This window comes from Heliangelus exortis, chromosome 2 (genome assembly GCF_036169615.1).
Source record: "Heliangelus exortis chromosome 2, bHelExo1.hap1, whole genome shotgun sequence".
NCBI lineage: Eukaryota > Metazoa > Chordata > Aves > Apodiformes > Trochilidae > Heliangelus > Heliangelus exortis.
Genome location: NC_092423.1, coordinates 104622635 through 104644444, shown reverse-complemented (window position 1 = coordinate 104644444; position 21810 = coordinate 104622635). Strand labels below are relative to the sequence as shown.

Sequence of the window (21810 nt, the reverse complement as noted above, 5' to 3'; positions counted from 1 at the left end):
TTTGGGAGCAACATCTGTGATGTGCTTACTTTGCTTGCAGAGCTTCATGTTAAGCTTCTGGTCAGATAAACATGGACTTAGTGGTCTTGAATAGGCTTTTTCATCTGCTTCAGAGTTTTGTGTTGCCAAAGCTGTACTGCTTGCACATCAGCTCACTTGTATGTTGTTTGATTCTTGAATGAAAATACATCTTCCTATTAATCTTGAAATTTAATAGTTTTGCTATTGAAGGTCCTGTTTTTTTGAGTCGAGGGCTATGGTGGGAGAAAGGATAGGGAGAACAAAACTACCCTCATCTTGTCTGGAAGCATTCAGTTTTAACTGGCCAGAGCAACAGCCATCTGGGCCATATGCAGGTCTACCTGCACATCTGCATCTGCAAAAACATCTGCAGGAACACTGGGGGTTTGAGCTAATAGGCATGAACTCAACGGGGCAGTCATACACAGGGATTTTTATCATTGTGGTGGGCAATAAGCTTAAATTGTCAAGATAATGGTATAGCTCCTCTAGGTAATTTCATAATCCATATATGCCAGTAGTTTATACATTTCTAGAAATGCCAACATGACTATTAATTGTTGAAGTGTTCTGTGCTGTGCATGCAAATTGGACTGTCTAGTGAAACACCTTGCTGCAAGGTCAGACAAATCAAATTGAGGTGAAAATGAGCTGGCTGAGCCTTTTAACACAGCTTGAAACCTTAGACAGTTGCATCTGTGCCTATGGATAGCAGAAATCTGGTTTTGTCTGACCCGTATCTCCTCTAACTCTAAAGCCACATTTCAGGCTAAGGGCTGAACTCTAATCACCCAGAAATAAAAGGTTGGAAGGACGTCTGGAGTTTTTGTGGTCCACCTAGAGCTGTTTGCCCAGGACCATGTCCAGACAGCTTTTGATGCCTTCAAGAATGGCAGCTTCACAGTATCTCTTGTCAACTTGTGCCAGTGCTTAGGCAACTTCAGAGTAAAAAAAAAAAAAAAAAAAAAAAAAAAATTTTCTTGAGGTTCAGAGGGAATCTCCTGTGGTTCAGAGTGTGCTCATTACCTCTTTTCTTGTCAACACCACTGAGAAGACCCTGGCTCAGTCGTCTTTGCACCCTCCCTTCAGATATTTATGTATTTAGGTAAGGTCCACCCTGAGCCTTTTTTTCTCTAGCCTGAATGCACCTCAAACATCCAGACAGTACTTAGGAGGCAGTCCAGTCCAGTAGTTTTAGGCAGTTTCAGGGAACCATGTATCACAGATCAGCTGATAGCATAATGAACATTTTTTTTTTTTACTATTGTCTTTGCTCCTACATACAATTTATTGAATCTAAGAAGCAACGTGTCACTACTCTAGGCTCCAAGATCTGTCTTCAGCTTGGGATGGGGAGAACTGTTGGTGTTCTTGTTAGACTTAGACTTTCACAGAATCACTGAATGTTAGGGGTTGGAAAGGACTTTGAAAGAACATCTAGCCCAGCCTCCCAGCCAGAGCAAGATCAATAAGTGTAGGTCACACAGGAACACGTTGAGGTGTGTTCTGAATGTGTCCAGAGAAGGAGACTCCACAACCTCCCTGGGCAGCCTGTTCCAGTGCTCTGTCACCCTCCCAGTGAAAAAGCTTTTCCTTATGTTTACATGGAACCTCCTGTGCTCCAGCTTGTACCCATTACCCCTTGTCCTACTATAAGACATCACTGAGAAAAGCCTGGCTCCATCCTTCAGGCACTCCTCCTTTACATACTCAAACATTGGTGAGGTCACCCTCATTCTCTTCTTCTCCAAGCTGAAGAGCCCCACCTCCCTCAGCCTTTCCTCATAAGGGAGATGTTCCACTCCCTTACTCATCTTTGTGGCTCTGTGCTGGACTGTCTCAAGCAGTTCCCTGTCGTGGAACTGAGGGGCCCAGAACTGGACACAATATTCAGATGTGGCCTCACTGGGGCAGAGTAGAGGGAGAGGAGAACCTCTCTCCACCTACTAACTACCCCCCTTCTAATGCACCCCAGGTTGCCACTGAGTTTCTTGCCCCCAAGGGCACATTGCTGGCTCATGGTCATCTTTCCATCCACCAGGACCCCTGGGTCCCTTTCCCCTGTGCTGCTCTGTAACAGTTCAGTTCTCAACCTATACTGGTACCTGAGGTTGTTCTTTCCCAGATGCAAGACTCTACACTTGGCCTTGTTGTATTTCATTAAATTTCTCCCCATCCAAACCTCCAGTCTGTCTTGCCTGTCTTTCATCAAATCTATATGCTAGCTTTATTCTAGCAGCTGTTTGTGTAATATTTAAGTTCATAAAAAACTGGTAAGAAGTTTAAGCTGGAGCTACTTCTTCCTCTGAACTGTAGGCGCTTCTGGATTGCATATTAGGGAATAATAAGTAGAAGATTCATCAGTATCTATCTGGGGGAGAAGAGGGGTTGTTTTTTCTACTCGATGAATCTTTAGTTACTTCGTACACAAGAGGACCTGAGTAGCAATGAGTAACACACTGAATTCTTTCAACTGAGAAGGTGAAAAAAAAAAAAAAAAAAAAACAAAAAATGCAGAGGAAAACCTGCCACCAGACAGGCAAAAGTGTTTGAGATCATTCTCAAGGAGAGAAGAGCTGTTACACTGAGTGGATTTTTCGGGTGACCTAGTTGTTCTGCATGGCAGTGTTGGTTCTCTATAGTGTCTTCTTTAATAATATCAGTAGATACCATATTTTGGGATAGTTGTAGCAGTTTTAGACTCTAGCAGTAATTCCTAACAAAAATAAGATCTGGAAAGCAGTATTTCATATTTAATTTTTGGTAAGTAAATGTCTTTTTGCTTATTTGTTTGAAGGCTGTGAACTTGCATTTGGATTTCTGTAGCCCAAAGCATAGTTTTCTGAATGCCCTAACTGCTGCACGAACTTCTGTGGGACAAACTCTAATTTCAGGAAATGTTTTGTCAGCCTACCCAGGGCCCAGCTAATGTCTGCTGGCTGTTGCCTGATTAGGGATAAGAACAAAACAGTGTCTCAGGGAAAAATCATCCCTTACAGGAGACAAACTTACTAATGCTGCAAGCTCTTCTAAAATCTGAAGCAGAAATGGGATTTTTGCAATTGTTGTCTGTCTATGAAGGGTGATTCTTTCATACTGGAAAGCTGAGAAGAGCCTGGTCTGGGCTATAGCAAATGAAAATCCTTTCAAAGCTGGATTCCACTTGGAGATGAGAACTCCAGCAATGTTTTGTGAAACTTACCATCTACATAGGAGTTAACTTTTTCAAATTTTATCTCACTTGATTATAATCCAAACTGAAATAAAAACCAGCAAATAAGATGTTAAAGTTTTTAAGAAAAAGCAGAAGAGCTGTACAGCATGCATGTTTGCTTTGGAATTGCTTTTTTTAAAAAATTGTCAGTTATTCTTCATAAATAATTAACAAGATTCCCAGTGCAGAGCCTGTAGAACAGCCAGCCAGCTTCAGAAGTGTTAACTTTTTAATAGGAAGCTGGTTTTACTCAGAGTCAACAATGGGTCCAGTTGTGTAGCAGCACTAGTAAGCCAATAAGAGCCAACAAAAACATAGCAAAACCATGACAGTTGCTTCAAAAGAGAGAACATTAATACATGCATTCACTCTGATCCAACTGGGAAGAAGTGTAGGAGAGCTAATACAAAGGGGTTGATAAAAGCAATCAGCAGTGTATACTGAAAAATAAACTTAAGGGAAGTAGCTGCATCAAAACTGCCTTAAGATCTATTTTCAAAACTGTCCTTAAAATAAAAACGCTTCCTGTTTGCGTTCTTAAGAACACTTACATCTTAAAGTCTGGTCTGGCAGACCAGAAGTCTAGAAGACTTCAAAGATGTCCAGAGTCTCCCAAAAGGAAAAGATGCAAAAAGTGTCCCTACCAGATCTGGAAACGTGCAGCAATGTACTATTAGAGTTCTGTTGGTATCAGTGTAATGTGTTGGCTTGAATTATACCCTCAGTTTGAGTAAGGTTACTTGGGTCATATGCCTCTGAGGAAATAGATGCTTCATCTCATTAGGGCAGAGAAATAACTTTGGGGTGTGTTGGGTTTGTTATTTTTCTGGTAAACTTGTATCTCTGCAGCTTGGAAGGAGCTTCTCAAACATGTACCTTACTGCAGATGTCATTCAGTCCCAGCTTGTTTTGGCATAAGATATTGGCAGACGTGAATAGCAGCCATATTTAATTTCAGCTTTACTTGGAATAGAAACAATACTTAAAAGAAAATGACAAAATCAGAAGGCTTTTTGTTTGAACTCGTGGTATTTGACTAATCATTATTGTAATACTGGAACACAAGTGGGGACAGAATGCACCCTGGAAACTGGCGATTTCTGCAGTTCTCGGACCTAAGTAGACTTCATGAGATTTATCAGTTTACAGTTAGGTCATCTAAGTAAAATGTAATAAGACCCAAATGCTTTTTGAGAGTAAGACTTGCAATTGGTATTAAATCTCCCTTTAGAAACAAACCAGAAAAGAATCTAAAGTCTTGACCAGTGCAGAATTTCTATGAAGAAGCAGTTACTCTGACATAAAAGCTTAAAACACAATCTTTTAAGCCAAAACCATCCATCTAATCTGAAATCAGAGATCAAGTTTTTTCAGTATGTTCTCGTGCTTCTAGATGGGTCTTGGCTCAAAACTGCAACATTCTCTGCTGATTAAAACTGTGGTGCTTTATCAGCCCCTGAGTAAACAAACTTTGGTATAGTCAAATGTGGACACTGGAGAGGAGAAGGAAGGCAGCAGGCAGCAAGGTCCCTATTGAGAAGGAATTGTCAGTATCTTCTGAGGCAAAGGTGGGAGGCAAACTTTGTCCCTGGCCTGTGGGTATTTCAGAAACTGTTAATCCAGGCATTCTTGAATTATGAATTTTTATAATAGAGTTTATAAAATTTGAAGGGTGCTGTCTGCTCTCAGCATTGCCAGATCTTGTCTTCAGTAACAGTTCTCTTGCTGCCTTGATGTCTGTGTTGAGATGATCCTGCCAAATTCTGAGTTTCTTCTGTGTGAATGATAGCTTGGCTCTTGCTTTTAGCAGTGGTTCTACTCTATCTAAATTTGAACATATCTGATTCTTCATTAGCAGAATTTTATTCTTTTGATAAATCAAATATGAGGAAATACTGTAACTCCCCACTTAGCGAAATGAAATACGGCCTTTCCAAATCAGCTCTGTGAAACTCCTCCTCTTGAACTTTTGAGGTGAATGTTCATAGTTAACTAACAATAAATCCTTGTGTTCATCTGGGGAACGATTGAGGCAGAGTCTTATGACTTGATTTACAATTTCTTCAATTTCTACTATATGCTTTGATCCGGGATTTAAATGACTAGATTACCAGGACTTCAAATTGGTATGTATGGAGTTTGCTTGTGTGTATGTGGGTCTTCCAGCCTTTGTACAAAAAAGAACTTTATTGGTGATGCTTTTCCTGTTTATAGATCTGAAAGAAAGCAAAATGTTAGCCTTCTGAGTTGTTTTCTCTTTTGAATTTGATGTTCTCAGTAAGATCTTGTTCTCTGATGCTGTAGTTGTAGGCTCAGTTGGCCAGACTTCTTAGATGAAGACTGATGCTGTCTTGTGATACAGTAAGTAACCCTTTACCTATCATCAGGGAGCTCAGCTTTCCTCCTTGATTAACTGATCACATCTTGTTTTGCATTTCAGTAGTTGCAGTAGCAGTAGTTAAGTCACTGGCAAGTGCTACCTAACTATTCTATTTTTAACTTGAGATCTGATAGATCCCTGAAGCTGGGTAAATAGTAAGCTAATAGCACAGAGAGAGACAGAGCCTAAGAAAGAAGCAATGGTTGAAGCAAAGCATGACTTCTTTAGATCAGTCCTTTGTACCCTGGAGTGAACCAAGGCTCTGATGGAGTTCACAAGAGCTAATTTATTCTAGCAAGTGAAGAGTTATAATATGAGGCCTAAATGTGTTTAGATAACAAATGTTTGTCACAAGTTCCTTATGAATGATGATTACTGGGATTGGCGAGCCAGAGGAGGGGACTCTGTGGGCAGGCCTATGTGTAAACAGATAAGAACTCTGAAAGATTTGTATAAAATATTTACATGCTTTAGGAATCTTGTGATATGTTCGTGAAACTACATCTGTTGGAAATACTTTAGTTTTGCTCTAATGTCAGCTGACACACATGCAGTTTTATGGTATGCCATAGGAGTATTCATAAAGCACTCCTTCTTTTCTCTGGCACTTCAAATACCTAAGGATTGCTTGCAAAGTGTACTGAAATAAAAACAGTTCCTGTTTTTCGGAGGCAGAAGGGGGGGAGGATTAGGATAAAAGCAGGATTATACATATTCATATCGTATTCTAATGTGTGCTTAGTGGGAGTTAAGTCTCATGAGTAGAGGTAAAAATCAAGCCTTTTAAATATTTTTTCTTTCTGGAAAACTTCCTCTATTGAAGTGTTTAAAAATATGAGAACTCTGTGTGAGGCAACTGGTTTCAGTTTTCACTTCAGCAGCAGCTTAATCAGAAATTTTAGTCTCCTTTAGGTGGCAGAAAATCTAAAAGTACTTTTAATAGAAGCATAGCCTGTAGAATTACAGCTAGAGTGGCATGCTTCAAAATTAAAAAAATATATAGAACTGTTCCATTTCTAAACAGATATGCCTTGGAAAAGACACTGAAAATCTTAACATTTCTTCCACGCTGAAATTAGAAGGGAGGTTTTGCTCAAGACATGGAGGCAGACCTGACTTTTCTCAAAGCTATGCTGTTCTCATTCTACATTAAATGTAAAAGAATAACAGATTTACTCAGCACTAGTTTAAACTGGTCATCACAAAGAACTGGCTCATGTGAGGAGGCACTGGCAATAGGGACTGTATTGTACTAACAGCAAAATTGCAGCTATGTGAGCAAGTCTGTGAGAGCAGACAAACAGTGTACATACCAAACTTGTCTGCATTGAGGTTGTGGTTTGCACTGGTGTCTTGAGCTTTTTTCAGTAGGGGTTTTCATTTGGGATGAAGACCACAGAAGAGAAAGAATCCTCTCTTTGGATTCCCAGTGCTTCCTGTGAGTAATTCTCCATAGTGCAATGTGTTACAACACAGAGCTTTAGTGGGTTCTGCCTTTCAGGATAATATGTCCTTCCGGAGTTGCTGACCCCGAAGACTATCAGGCTCATATAAATAGATGTAGTGTGAAAAAAATCGTGGGTTTGATTGGCATTTACTTCATTACAGAAAGCGGAGTTACATTTCTTAATGTCAGGAGATATCCACAGAAAACTGTCAGTTCTACTACAGCAGCATTTCCCTAGTTCTCTGGTTAAATGTTAATTTCCAACCAGGTGTTAGATTAGCCTTTAGCTTGCTGCTGAAAACTTGCACCCTGTGTCTGTGTTTCGTGGCAAATGCCCCATCAGTGGTGACATTTTTCTGGGAGGATGGAATGGCAGTTGGACAAAACCATGCATTTTGAAAACCAAAACCCTGGTTCTGAGCAATCGGAGACATTGGTGAGGCAGTGTCACAGATTGCTGCTTAGTGAGGAAGGGCAGGATTGGTACATGGTGTGCTGGCACTCCAGCAGAGTCTTGGCTTCAGATCCCCTGGTGGCTGCTATGTGAAAGAGGTAGCTCTTCCTTCCTACACAATTCAAAAATCTGCATATTTAGGGCATTCTTGCTCTTGACACTGAAGTTGAGTACTTTTGAAAGTAAAATTCAGCTAAAATTGATGTGTTGCGAAGTCTGTCTTTTCTCTTTCTCTTTGTCCAGGAGAACTTAGAGCTAAGGTCAGTCTTCTAATTTACTCTTCTGAATTTAAAGGCAGGTAGCCCTGTGTATTGTTGAGGTGTCTGTAGTTGTTCTGTTGCTTAGTATGTGTTGTTTCCAGGATCTACTTGCAGCTGCAGTGGCATGTTGCTGAGATGATAATTTATTATCTGGGCATACAGTGGTATGACCTTTTCCTACCCCACAAAAGTGCCTCTGTTGTTGAGCATTAGTTTAAATTAAATTCATCCAGCACAAAACAAAGCAAGTATTTTGTGTTTCGTACTGAGATGTCTTCAGGATGGACAGAGAATGCTTGGTTACAGGCCGTGCCAATATAGCTCATGACTTCAGTCTTTAAAAAAGTAAAGAAAAAACAACACCAAACCCTAGTGGTTTGGTGCCCACCTGCCTTGTGGAAGCTGAGGGTGCAGAAAGGAATGGGACTGGTGTTTGTTACACACAGATAAGCTTTTTGATATTTTGAAATAGGCACGTGAACTTTCTGCTACGTATAGGCAGTAACCTATTTACACTGTGCTCTTGTGCTTAGAAGGATTTTTAATAGCAATGAGAAACAATAGAAGTGTCTGCAAATAGCTTGATGCTTTGTTTATAAAATATAATTAGAGGTTTGACTGATGATAAATACTCAGTTTCACTGCTAAAACTCAAAGTTCAGTGCTTACAGCCTGCAGGAATCAATTATTTATGGTAAGCTGTTGGAAGCAGATTCCCATTCAGTTAAACCAGAAAGGAAAGCAGTTACCACAACTTGGATATCAAGCCTCTTCAGCTGGAGAAATATTTTTATTTTTTCTTAGTTGTTGCACTGATGTAAATACTGAAGTCTTGGTAGCTCTGTCAGAGTAACAGATTACAGCCATGTCTATAGCTGTAGGGTTAATGTTTGAATGTTTTTTTACTTCTGTGAGACAAAGCTAGATAGTCTTCAGCAATTATAAATCTGAAGTTTCACTAAATAGTACTCTTTATAGATAAAAGCAAGGCTGATCTTAGCTGTCATTGCCTAACAGTGCCAACACAAGCTCAGCTTTTTTGTTAACTGCAGATGCTCTTGTGCAGAATAGGCCCTGACAAGGTGAAGGTAGCAAGTCTGATCTGTTGGACATTGGGGACTCAGCTGGGCTCATGCCAGGCTTGCTGGAGGTCTCTGGGCTGCTGTCCCTGTGCAGCTCTGGGGAGAGCTTTTAATGCTGATGGTGGCACTGGCATCGTGAGTACCAGCTGCAGGGGTCAAAAGATGACAGCTCTTCCATAGCTGGAGGACAAGGAGATGAATCACATTACACTGTGAACTGCCATCTGTCTCTTCCTCAGCTCAGACCACCACTGCTGAAGGTACAGAAACTGTGGCTGTATCACAACTTCTGCCTTTTGCAGGCTTTCAGTAAAATGTCTCTTCAGTGTTTTCCTGGGTGTGCTCAGACTAGATTTCCATAGCTGCATGCCTGCATCATTTCAGCATGACACTTACTGCTTTATAAAAGTATTTGTCACTGTGTCAAATAGTGTGGTACTCAGCTAATGCAGCTTCACAAAATCAGATTACATTCCCTTGAAAAATGCTGGTCAGTTTAATAGACTGAAAGGCATTTCTGTAAGTGGTTGTTCTTTGCTGTTGTTTTATGTTCATCTTCCAGTTTTATACCTAGATCCTAAAGAATTTTTTATAATAAGAATTTTTAAAGCTACTCTGGGCACTCTTTCTATAATGCTTCAGTTGTTTTTTTGTTTTGTTTTGTTTTGTGTTTTTGTGTTGGGATAATGAAGAAAGGACAGGGAAGAAAAAACTTGAGAAAAGGGATAAAGCTGAAGTTTCATCTCCAAAACTGGTGATGGAGTCTCAGGAAGACGGTAGTATTCACCCCAGTAGTTAATTGTTGGCCAAGTCTTGTGAATGAAAATTAGAGTATGGCAAAGTTATGCATAACAGCAATCTACTTTTTACATTTTGGGAAAGCCTATCACTCAGCTGGTCAATTGTTTTGTTCAATAAATTTATGCTTTGAAAATAGTGCCAGTCTGCCTGCATATTTCTTGTCAGTCTTAGAAGAATAGAGCGTGTGGTTGTGGGGAAAAAAAAGCCCAAACCATTGTGCCTTTACAGCCAAATTACTGCAAAGAAGCTTTGGGAGTTTTATCTTGTCAATAACACAAGACAAGGTGGCAAAATAGTGGTATTGTGTTAAACTGCTTTGTGTTTAAAGAATAAAAATTAAACAGTAGGCTTATTTCAAATGAGGTTATTTCTCCAGTGATACCTGTATTTTTTTTAAGCAGAGCACACAAAAATTGTACTAGTTCTATCTCTGCAAGCATTGCTTTTCTACAGGTGAAATCAGGCATAGTAGAATCATTTATTATTTTTTTAGTTCTCACTTTGACTCTGTAGAACTGTTTTGTTTCTTAAGCACATAGTATGGGTACAGACAGTATTTCCAGACCTCTACCTTCAAAGAGCTGCTAGTGTAAACTTGAGTATTAGCTGAAAGGTGGCTCTACAAACCTCTACAGCCTCTCTGAATGTCTGTGTCCACCCTCAGGCTCTGTACTGCTGTCAGAAGTATGTTGGACCTTTATTTCCAGCCCCCAAGGTTTGAATTAAGGTTGCTTTAAAACCAGTTTATTCACATATGAACCAACATCCCAGTGGTTACGAGCAACAAACATGTTTTCTTTTTTCCTTGGCTTCTGGCTACTGCTGTGCTGTTTATGTAACAGACAAAAAGGGTTTTGAATTTTTTTTCTCTTCATTACCTATTAGCAGTGTGTAGTTGCTGTATTATATTAGTGTTTGGTAGCTAGGAAGCTTGGAAGTACACAGAAAAGTGAACCTTACTGTAAAGCTAGCTATTCATTTTCCAAAAAGGGAATTTCTTTCTAGTACACCCTATGCCATTCTGAATCTCTCTCTGATGGCAATAGAAGATTTTTTGGGAGAGAGATGTATTATCTTAATCCTGTATCTGTTGTTGCTTGTTTAATCACACTAATGTGCTTTCAGAAGATGTAAAACAGAAGCTCATCTGTGTTTTGTTAGATCTATTTGATTTTTCTGTCAGTTTGCTGATAAACAACATCAAAACTTAAGTTTTACATAAAGAATTGGATCACTCAAATCATTAGCGCATAAAGGCATTAATTCCAAAAAAGTGCAAAAAAAAAAAAAATTGCAAATACCATTTTAGTAACTGGCTTTATTTTGCTGTTCTTGCAGTCTTCCTGCTTCCCACTCTCAAGAGATAGATACTGGTGTTGTTTCTCTGAATGAGGAGTTCCTTAACTATTTGTTAGCATACAATATGTAAGCTCCTGAAAAAACCTACTTTGTAACAGATCTTTTACAGTAGGATGTCTGATTTGTATGAAACATTGCAGTAATTGGCTTCATTGGTATTGTCAGTGAGCTTTAAATGAAAGTGACAGTAACTTGTCCAGATCTTATCATTTTGTTCAGGGTAAAACTATTGGAGAGTAAGTCATTACTAGTTTTATTGCTTTTAGTTAGCAACCCAATTTTATGCTTTTAATTATCATTTAATTGGATTGCCCCTTTACTTTGAGAGCCTGGCAGCCAAACCAGCTGATTTAGTATTTTTGGCTCAGTTGAGGGGGTGAAAATTTCTTCAGTAACTCTCTGGAGGGTATGTTAATGCCAGCATCGAAGGTTTTCTCTGGGAAGTGGCAAATCTGCTTTAATATCTCTTTTTTTAACCTTTAAATTTGCACCCCTCAGTTGTGCTGGACTCTGAATCCACCGTTTGAGTGGTAGCGTTAATTGAGGGGGCTGAAGTCTCCAAATTAATTCTTTAGTATAAAATGTAACCAGATAGGATGCTCAAACAGTTCTTAAATTGAAAATCATAATGTTGATATATGTGTAAGTTGCTTAGGAGTGTGTGTAAATTGTCCCTGTAACTGTTACAAGAGACCAATTGTTGTGTCCTTGCATGTTCTTGGTAGAGGGGAAATTAGCCTTACAAAGTGACCTTTGAGAGCAGGATAAAGGACAAGGCAGGGTTTGGGGATGCTTTTAAAAAGGGACTGGAAGGGAGAAAGGAAAAGCCAGTGGTTTAGGAACTGGAGAAGGAGTAGTACACTGAAGCCTTTCTGACCTGGGAGAAAGAGGCCTTCCCTAAGCCTTCAGCTACAGCTACAGCTCTCTCCCCAACCTTGCAGAAAGAGGAGGTGGGAAAGCACCAGCAGGAAAAAAAAAAAAAAAAAGAGAGAGAGAGAGAGAATCGGAAGGACATGTTGGTGTCTCATTACTAGTCCTGGTCTCAAAACTTGGATAACATCATCCTTTCTGGAGCCAATTGCATGTGTGGGCTTAAAAAAAAAAAAAAGTCCACCATCTGGTGGCTGGGCTTCTTTTTTTGGTCATCTTCTGGCTCCTCTGCAGACTGCTTTGGGAATGGGGAAGGAGGGCTGTTGTATCAATGTTAATTTGGATAGTTAGAGGAATTTCTTTTTTAACCTTCTTCTGTAACCCTCAGGGTTAAATATTTTCAGCTTATAGTTCAGTTGCAGTTATTTGCAGCTGGCATTCTCATTTGCTCTGTAATTCAATTTAGATGATGCTGCTTGGCCTGAATTAGGGCAGACTTGTACAAGGAGCTTGGCGTGTGTAGAAACCAATCACTAACTGCATAGTTAAGGTCACCCAAGCAGAGATGTAAATATTTCCCCTCATTTTTAAGGTAGAGTTATTAATTTGTGGAGTTGTGATCTATACTGTCAGATCTCATTTGTCAGATTTCTCAAATAGTTAAAAAGCTGAGAAGCAACCTTTTTGTCATCACAAAAATACAGTAATATTATTATTAATCCACATGACTTCAGTTCCAGCTGTTTGCCAGTTATTTATTTGAGTCTATTTTCTGAACAGTTTCCAGCCACACATTCTCTGGAGAGATGAGATTTTATTCATACATGTGTCTACTTATAGGTGAGGAATTTGAAACTGGAGCATGAGCAGGAGAAAAACAAGATTTTGTCAGAAGCATTAGAGACACTGGCTACTGAACACCATGAACTAGAGCAATCTCTGGTTAAGGGATCTCCACCTCTCAGCATCATCAGTGAAGAGCAGTTCTATGATGCTGTTTCAGGTAAGCAATGATGTCCAGAATGTGCATGTGTGGTGGATGCATGGGGGGAGGAAGTGTGGGGTTGGCAACAGTCTCACTTGAAGTGAAATCTCTGCCTTTCTAATGTGAAACTAATCTTAGGAGAATGCTTTCTGTGTTTCATCAGTGGGGACTCTAAAAATTTGCCCAAGTTCACCTACAGGATTTATTGTTTCACTGTAGCATGACGAAGCTACAGAACTACAGGACAGTCATCAGAGGTCTGATTGCCTGGGTGTCTATGTCCTTTTATTAAATAGAAGAACTTGAGGTTCCTATTTTAGGTGTAACTGCATCTGAGAGCCTTCTGAATTGCTTTCTCCATGGTGGTGTAGGTTTTTTAGCTCTGGTCCTTTGATAAAATTGGTCCATAAAAATCCCTAGTTTGAAGGGATAATGGGGTTAAGCAAGACTTGTTCTATTTCAGTTTTGCATACCTCAAGTGTCACAGGTGGAAGAAAAGGATGAATCAAAATCCTGCATGCATTTCTGAAATACCTTCCCTTTCCCTGTCTGCTCCTCACTTTAGTATCTTCCATATATTCATGTGCTGTACGTGCAAATAGTGATTTCTGGAAAAATCTGAACGGTGTAAGATGATCACAGAGTACATTTGTATAGAGAGGTTGTATGTAGTGCAGCTCAGTAATAGCTCTGACTGGGTCATCCTGCAGCACACAGTTGTCTACTGTTATGAAGGATCTGGAAAAGCTTGAGGGTGAACATAGTCTAACTGTAGCAGATAATTAGGTTATGATGGAATACTTCAAGTATGAGGTTAATTTTTCCTGGGAGCTGAACTGTATCATGCTTCTGACAGACAAGTAGAGTTCTGTTCCCAGACTCCTTTATAGGACTTCTACAATGTGCAACTTAAGCAGAGAATAAAACCCAGTAAAGTGGAGTCTGTGCTGAAGTAGAGCACCAGCACAGGAACACAGCAAATCCACAGCACACTTTGCTTGTTGGCACAGAAGCAAATTTATCAATCCTTCAAGGAGAAGAGATTGAGGAACCCTAGAAACAGGGTCATCAACCAGAACCAAAAGAACCATGCTGCTGAAAGGCCTCGGGCTCTTTTTGCTGGCTGCAAAAAAGCAGAGAGTAGCTGTTTATCTGATGGTGCTGGAATGTAGTCTCTGCATTCCATCTTACTTTGTGTATATGAGAGAATACTCAGATTTAAAGACCTGTTAGTCTATGCATCTCATAACTGACCCAGTCTCTAAATCTTCCTCTAAATCTGAAGTATAATGTCCAAAGCCTCCTCTGTAGTGGGTAGAGGTTGTGTTTTTGTTACTTGAATCTGCAAACAAATCACATCAAGTCAGTTTGTGTAACTTGAAACTTACTGACTGTATATATACATATATACTTACATATATATATATATATATACATATATACACATCTATAAGACACAGATGTCAATTCTCTCATCTTCGTGAGAAGCTACTTGACATAATTCATCTTGATTGCAATTTAAATAATTTTCCAGGCCAGACTCACTTTCTTGACTGTCTGTCAACTTCATCAGAGTTGCTTTAAATTCTCTTCTCTAGGTCCCTCCCGGTCAGTGTTTTGCAGTGGTCAGAGCCCTCTCTGTCTCTGAAGGTCTGTAGGGGGGAGAAGAGGCACTCTTTTTGGGGGGGCAGGGTGGGAGAGGGGAACGGATTGGCCTGCTAGAGAAAGGGAAATGACATTTTTCTGGATGCATGGGCTGTGGGTTTTTTGCTAATCACTGGCATCCTGGTAATACTTTCTAATACTCTTGCTTTTCTGCCATTGTTTGTAGAGTCTCAATGAGAAAGCTTCTTGTCTCAGTGAGGCCAGAAGAGTCAGGGATATATGACACTGGCTCAGAGTTTGGAAATGTGAGTTGGTTTTTTGTGGGGGCTACTGAGACAGCAGATACGGTCAGAAATATCTTCACAACAGAGAGCAGTACCTAGACCTGATTGTTAAGAGGCTAAAAATTCCTATCTCCAGAAATCTCAACTACTAGGACTTCAAAGCTTTCTGCTAAACCTGATTTGCAATCTGTTAGTATTTTAATAAATGATATTGATTTTGGATAAATAGACATATTCATGGTTTATCTTCCGAAGCTGTATAGGAGATTGAGCAAATACTAATGTATTTTAACAGGGTGATATAACAAGTTATAATGTCTGTCAGTGGAAAAATGTCACTACTTCAGGAATCTCTCTTCTGTTAGGATACCATCATTTTCTAGCTACAGTTGCCTGAATTTTTAAATCTCCACTGTAGGAGTGAGTTTAGAAGTGAGAGTGTTGCATAACTAGACTTGCACTTTGAGCTAGGGAACTGTTAGCTTTGAACTGACAAGTTGAAAGAAGAAGCCACTATTGCTTTTTGGTTTGTTGTTTAAAAGATTATTGCCTGCATGTTTACTTCTGCTTGTTTACTCTCAACAGAAGTATCACTAGCTGTGTCAATTCAGAGCCATCCAAGACTTTTCAAACAGATTTTTGAACAAATGTATTAGAAAGGATATGTTCAGAGCAGCAGCTCCTTGTCCCCGTTTACCATGCTCTGAATCACATTGTAGAGCAATCTGGCTGCATGAAACAGACTCCTTAGTGAAGCTGAAAGGGAAGATACAGTCCTGTTGCTGTTGGACACTCAGTCCATTGTAGAAGAGCAGAGCTAATCTGAAGAGAACATCACCAGAAATGTGCCTAGTTCAAGTGTAAAGTCCTCAGCATCATCTGTTTGACTTACATATCTGCTCCAATTCACTCTCTACAACTCCCTGAAAGGAGGGTGTAGCCAGGGGGGGGTTGGTCTCTTTTCCCAAGCAACTCTCAGCAAGACAAGAGGGCACGGTCTCAAGTTGTGCCGGGGGAGGTTTAGGTTGGACATTAGAAAGAATTTCTTTACTGAGAGGGTGATCAGGCATTGGAATGGGCTGCCCTGGGAAGTAGTGGATTCTCCATCCCTGGAGATATTTAAAAAGAGACTGGATGTGGCACTCAGTGCCATGGGCTGGTAACTGCAGTGGTAGTGGATCAAGGGTTGGACTTGATGATCTCTGAGGTCCCTTCCAACCCAGCCCATTCTGTGATTCTATGATTGAGCCATGCTACCTGCTAGCATTGGTGTTGACTAAACTGGACACTGCTAAGTCTGTGTTGTGTAGTTCTCTCTGTAGAAATTGCAAGCACAATTATGGAAATATCTGGAATGTCTGTAAGGTGGTAAGATTGCTTACTGAAGTAGTAGTTTGTTTGCTGAAGTCTTTGCTCTTTTTGTTTTGAAGTGATACAGTGCCAGCAATGCTTTCTGACTGTTGTGGTAACTCCTAAATCCCTGCAACAGGAGAGCAGTAGACCCTGAACATGAAAGGAAGAATCTACAGGAAATGGGAGTTATTTGTGTTACCAAAGCCTGGTATCCAGTGTTAAGAACAGTAATGTTAAGGGTATTATTAATCTGAACTCTGATAGCAATAGGTCAGGTAACACTGCTTCCTGGTGCGCTGATCCCCTCGTCATAGGAGTGGTGGAAATGTGTGATTAAACTTGATAGCACAGGCAGTGCTGGAGCTGATCTCGGTTTCAGGATTGAATGCTTAAGATGTGTCAGACTCTTCTATGTTTAAAGCTGGGAGGGGGGGAGGGAGGGAGTATTGAGGAAAAGAGAAGAAGCACTAAACAAGTAGCAAAATTTAGTAGGACCAATGGGATCTCGTAGGAGAGCTGGAGAAGTTACTAGCTCTGATTATGTATACTGACCTAAGGAAGCATATGAAAATGGAATACAAATGCAGAGTCCATCCACAATGCTGAAAATGGCTAAGTAGGTAAAGAATTAAAGGGTGAAGGTACTTGGTTTTTGCCTCGCAGATAGGATTCCCTGATTATATGCATATTGCACACCTAACTAGGGAGGAGCATAGAAGTGTCCTGATTTTTCTCTTTAACAGGTTTTACCTCAGAGCTGGGGTTTTTCTTCAAACACAGCTTTTGTTTGTGTTGAGAAAGGTATTGGGGTTTTTTTCATAAATGCAGTCTTGCTGTAAAAGCAGTTATTTACCTACAGGAATTACTAAAGATTATACTAAAGCTAACTTATCTTAGTCCATTTTAACTGTTACATACTACTAGTGTGTGCTGTGTGTATAAATAATGCTTCTAAATGTTACAAAAGTTAGTATATTAGTTCTGTTGCTGTTGCTTACATCCTGGTTTGCTTCTAGTTACCAGCTCGCTTAAAATTTGTATAAAAGCATAGAAACATATTGCCCTTCCTTCCATGTTTAGGGTAGTTTGTCATGTAGCCTTTCCTGAATTAATTAAAAAAATACTCCACAACCTATACAAGAACACTGCTGCCAGCAGACTTCTTGCCTTGCACAGAATTAAAAAATGAATTCAAGTATCTCAGAGAGGGCTGGGGAACACCTTGTCAGAATTCTAACGCAACCTCGCCAGTGCTTAAACACTGACATTCTCAGTTAGATTTATTAACCAAACATATTGGCCATACTTTTCTATCTGGAACTGAAGGCATACTAGTTGTTGCAAAAGGAGATGAACTTTCCTTAATTAAAGTTTGTCAGTGTTTCTGCTGTTTTACCTTGCTCTCCCACTCTTGCAAAATGTAGCTGGTGTTTTCACTGTTACTCTGACACTTCAGGCTTCATGAGTTGGAGAGCTTCCTAGTCAGCCTGGTCTTGTCTCAAAAATAATTTTAAAATTTTGGCTTCTCTTATTCCATCTCCCCCCTCCTCGGCCCACACCCCCTTAAGTTCAACAGAAAAAAAAAAGCTCATTTTCTCCTAGTCATCTGTTTGACAGCTGCTCTGTAGAAACTTGTGAATATAAATCTTTTTTTTGCAGTGACGGGGGAGTATGCAAATCTTAATTCAGAAAAGAGTTAGCTGCAAGTACACGGGGAAAAGCTCAGTTTGAGTTGCCTGTTGATCTGTGCTCACAGTACAATACTAGGCCTGTTCACTCTGACCCTGAGAAAACCTCTCAAGGTTTGTTAAGCTTGTTGGGTCAAAGGAGGGAGCTGATGTTTAGGGACTGGACATTGAGATTTTTGGTGGCAGGAGCTGCAGTAGTCGTACTTTCTCAATGAGAACCATTTTTCAGGAAAATTGGAGAGATGTCTTGAGAGTAATTTCTCACAGCAATGCCTGGTTTCATTCTTCTACTGCTCTTTATTGTATGATATGCTCTTGTTGTAATAAGTAAGGCACATGCCCTGGAGAAGGCTGGCTGGTTAGTGCCTACAGCTATAGGAAGGTTTGCAGGTGTTGACCTCAGTCCAGCAGAATTGTCTCTCTCAGCACTGTAAGGGCAGCATTAGGAGAACTGATAATGTGTGGTGTTAAAAAATCCTTGTTATACTGAGAAGCATATCAAGAGAGTGTTCAGCAGTTCTGGTCAAGCTTGCCAATTCTTCCCTTTCTGGTTCTAGAGTCCTAGGTCTATTGTAGAAACTCAAAGTGCATCTTCTGACTCTTGTCTGAAAAAAAGACAGTCCCTGATGATACAGAATAAGGAGGCTTAGAGGAGGCAAGACTCTTTGCTTTATGTTACTGAGTTTGCTTTACACTTCTTTTTGTCATGATAACTGTTGGCACAGTTTTAAGCATGTCTCTCCAGCTTACCTTGAAGGGATTTATAGCTTGTCATGTGGTCAGGATGCTGAGGCCCAATCTGTGTTACACTTCGAGAGTGTCTCTTTCTCTGAGGTGTCTGGATACCCAACATTGTTCTTCTAACTACCTGAGCTTGTGATCTCTGGAGCAATCAGTGTTTTATGTAATGGAGTTGTCCCCAAGTAAAAATGCTTCTCCTTATCCTACTTGTTCTATACACTACCCACTAAACTACTGCTTTGATGTGTTATATCATAATTTGGCACATAGCTAGACTGACAAATTTGAGGAAAGTTGTGAGAAAATTCTCTGGAGTGCCAGTCCACTTTTTTAACATATCCTCAGCACCAGCTGGCAGTTTTTTCCATTCCCTAGCAACTGGCTTAATTTCTGTGCTGTCTTGACAAGGATAGGATGGGTGTTTTTAATGAAAAGAAAGGTCTCCTTTATGCTCTTAGACCTGCTCTCACTGGAGAGGATTGAGACATTGTGGCACAGCCCATCCATTCATCGGGATTTTGTACTGTTCTTGACCTTCTGTAACCTGAACATAGTGGAAAGACCTCTGGTCACTGTCTCCTTCACCAAAGCAACAAATAATTTGCATGTTTTGGAGAAGCTACTGGCATTGGGTTTTAGGAGAAAACAAGAAAGCACCAGGCAATGGGCAGCTGTGACTGAGATATTCTTTTGGATGAACTGGTACCTCAGCAGGTTTTGATTACTAGTTTTGAATTAGAGTCAGGGTGTAAGAGAATGATTAATCTTTAATTATTTCTCTGCATATTTGCAGCCAAGAGCAGTAGCATATGATGAAAGAAGTATATAGCAGGAATGGTGTCTACTACAGTTTGGGTTTGCTTTTTCAGAGGTGGTGAGGCTTGCATTAAGCTTTCTACCATTCAATGTTGTACCTGTTTTCTGCTAAATGATTTTCCATATGGGAACTGGTATATCTTTACTTGTCTTGAGCTGTTCCCTTGCTTCCCGGAACTTGCAATTGAATAATCCTTTGACAGTCTTGCCAAGTTTGAAAGAAAAACATGAAACCAAAATACAGCCTTTTGCCAGGAATAGTTTTACTTTCTGATTTGGGGCAAAACTATCTTTTCTCAAGAGCTGATCAAGCACTGCCTGACCAGGACACTGGTTGGAAATAAGGTAGTGTTGGTGTTGTTGATGTTTTGGTTTGGGGTTGTTTTTGTTTTTATTTTTTTTAAGTTTTATGTGTAATGTGACTTGTTCTATTAACCTACCCTTCCACAGTACAAAGTTTATCTTATTGATTGCTGAGCTTATCATTTAGACTTTGCTGGGACTTACGTGGCTAATGTAATCCACTGTCTATGATACCTCCTGTCCTTTGATACTGGTTCAGTAAGTTGGAAAGTGGAGGTTTCTGAGCAGCACCGAGTGTCTAAGAAATTAGACCAAACTGAAATCTTACATAGGGAAAGTCAATATTTGAATGTTGAGGTAACTGGTATTTAGTGAGGTAATATACTACTACTTGTCCTAAGCAAGTTAAAGTAGTTTTAGTTTAGTGAAAATCAGATTTTGGCTCTATTTTATAAGATTTTTTGTTGATTGTGTTCATGCTTATTTTGCAGTCTCTTTAGCCTGTATCTAGATGCAGAGCTGCAGCTGTCTGTGGCAGTACTGGTTACTTACCAAATGGATGCTGTCATCAGGACACAGTAGCCTACTTAGGTTTCAGTTTTGTACAAAGAGGGAAGATCTGTTAGTGACTGAAGTCTAGCAGAGGCAGTAGATTTGTTAACATGCACCTGTTCTTTTGCAGATTCAGAGTCTGAAAAATCATTAAGTGGGTTTGAAACAACAGCAGCCTACTCATTAGAAGACAGCATGGATTCAAAAGATACAATAACTTCAAGCATGTCTGAAGAAAAGGTTTGTGGCAGTGGGGAGTCGCTGTCTAATGGAATCAAAAAACACAGGTAGGATGTTACCCATTCTTAAAGTATTCTATTATGCTTTAATGGAGAGTAAAAGACCACAAGAATCTCTGAAACTGACCTCTGAAATGGCCTGTGAAAATTTTTAAAACTGTGTTAGGAGTGGTTGACCAGTAGTTAGTTGTGCTATGATTTTATAAAGAATATTTTTCTAAGGCTAGTGTATTCCTTTGCATTTTCCTTTTTGGCAGTCAAATCTGAATTAGTAAAAATAAAATAGGATGTGCTATGTAAAAATGGACACACGTGTTTTTAAATAGATCTTATTGAAATCTATGTAGATTTTAATTCCTTCATATATTTTTAATGACCTATTCCTCCTATTGCCTCTTAATTTCCAGTCACTTGATCCTTCTATTGGTATCAGGAATGAATGAAAAATATTGCTAGCCTGGCATAAGCAACTCAGATGTGAAGAAAGGGAATCTTATTCTGAAAGTCTCATCTATGTTTTATGTGCTTATTTTGTGTTGTCAAATGATCCATTTTTGTTTGTTTCCTTGCTGATAAAGGAGGACAATAGGTCTGGAGTTAATGAGATGTAATAGACACCACTATTCTCGAGTTTCAGTGAAGGGGCAATATAATGTTTGTGCTACAGATCGAGCCAGACTTCAGCATGTTTCAAGAAGACTGCTTGAGAAAGTGTTTTGAATGTACAGAATGATGGTAGGGACACCAGGTTTCTCTAAAATCAGGAAACTGATATTTAATTTTGCAGAAGCAAGTCATGCTTTCATACTTGGTAGCTAAACAGTTAAATTGCAGTGACTGTTGAAGTATGTGGTAATGTCAGAGACCTGATGTGTCAAGGTTCAACCTCTGTATATATATCCCTCCCATACCAGGCAAAGACTAAAGCAAATGAGGGCTTGGGTGGAGTAACAGGTTGCTTTGGGAAGATAACATAAAGCAGCTGACTAAGCATGCTGCTCTGCACTTTTATACTGCTAGCAATGTGATATTCCTGGTCTTGGCCAAGTGCCTTTCCTAGTTGGAGCAGGAAGTTGAGGGATGGGGATAAGCACCAGGTGAAGGTGGGCATCTGGGTTGCATTCACTGCCTTGGAAACAGTGTGAAGAAGGAGGCAGTTTGTGGTCACTGTGAAAATGATGATGCATGTGGACAAGCATTGTTTTAGAGAGTTTTTAACAGGAACTGATATTCTATTTACCATAAAAAAGTAATAACTTAGCAAGTTTATGTAATGCTACACTATGTTGTCGTAACTGGAAGGAGCGGATGGCTGGAGCAGCATTTAATATCTGCTGGTTTTATAAAGGGAAATAA

At 39.8% G+C, this 21810-nt stretch overlaps 1 protein-coding gene across 8 annotated transcripts in view; it reads left to right on the top strand.

The window, feature by feature from the left end:
- The window catches only part of OSBPL1A (oxysterol binding protein like 1A), a 76083-nt gene that overhangs the window by 34513 nt on the left and 19760 nt on the right, over positions 1 to 21810 (top strand). For 4 of the 8 annotated variants that reach the window (XM_071737363.1, XM_071737362.1, XM_071737361.1 and 1 more), the window contains 2 exons: positions 12729 to 12891; positions 20346 to 20502. In XM_071737363.1, coding sequence (XP_071593464.1) covers positions 12729 to 12891; positions 20346 to 20502 — 320 coding nt within the window. Of the gene's footprint in view, positions 1 to 12728; positions 12892 to 19853; positions 20040 to 20345; positions 20503 to 21810 lie in introns of those variants that run through there. The other 4 variants (XM_071737367.1, XM_071737366.1, XM_071737365.1 and 1 more) reach the window with 4 other exon arrangements.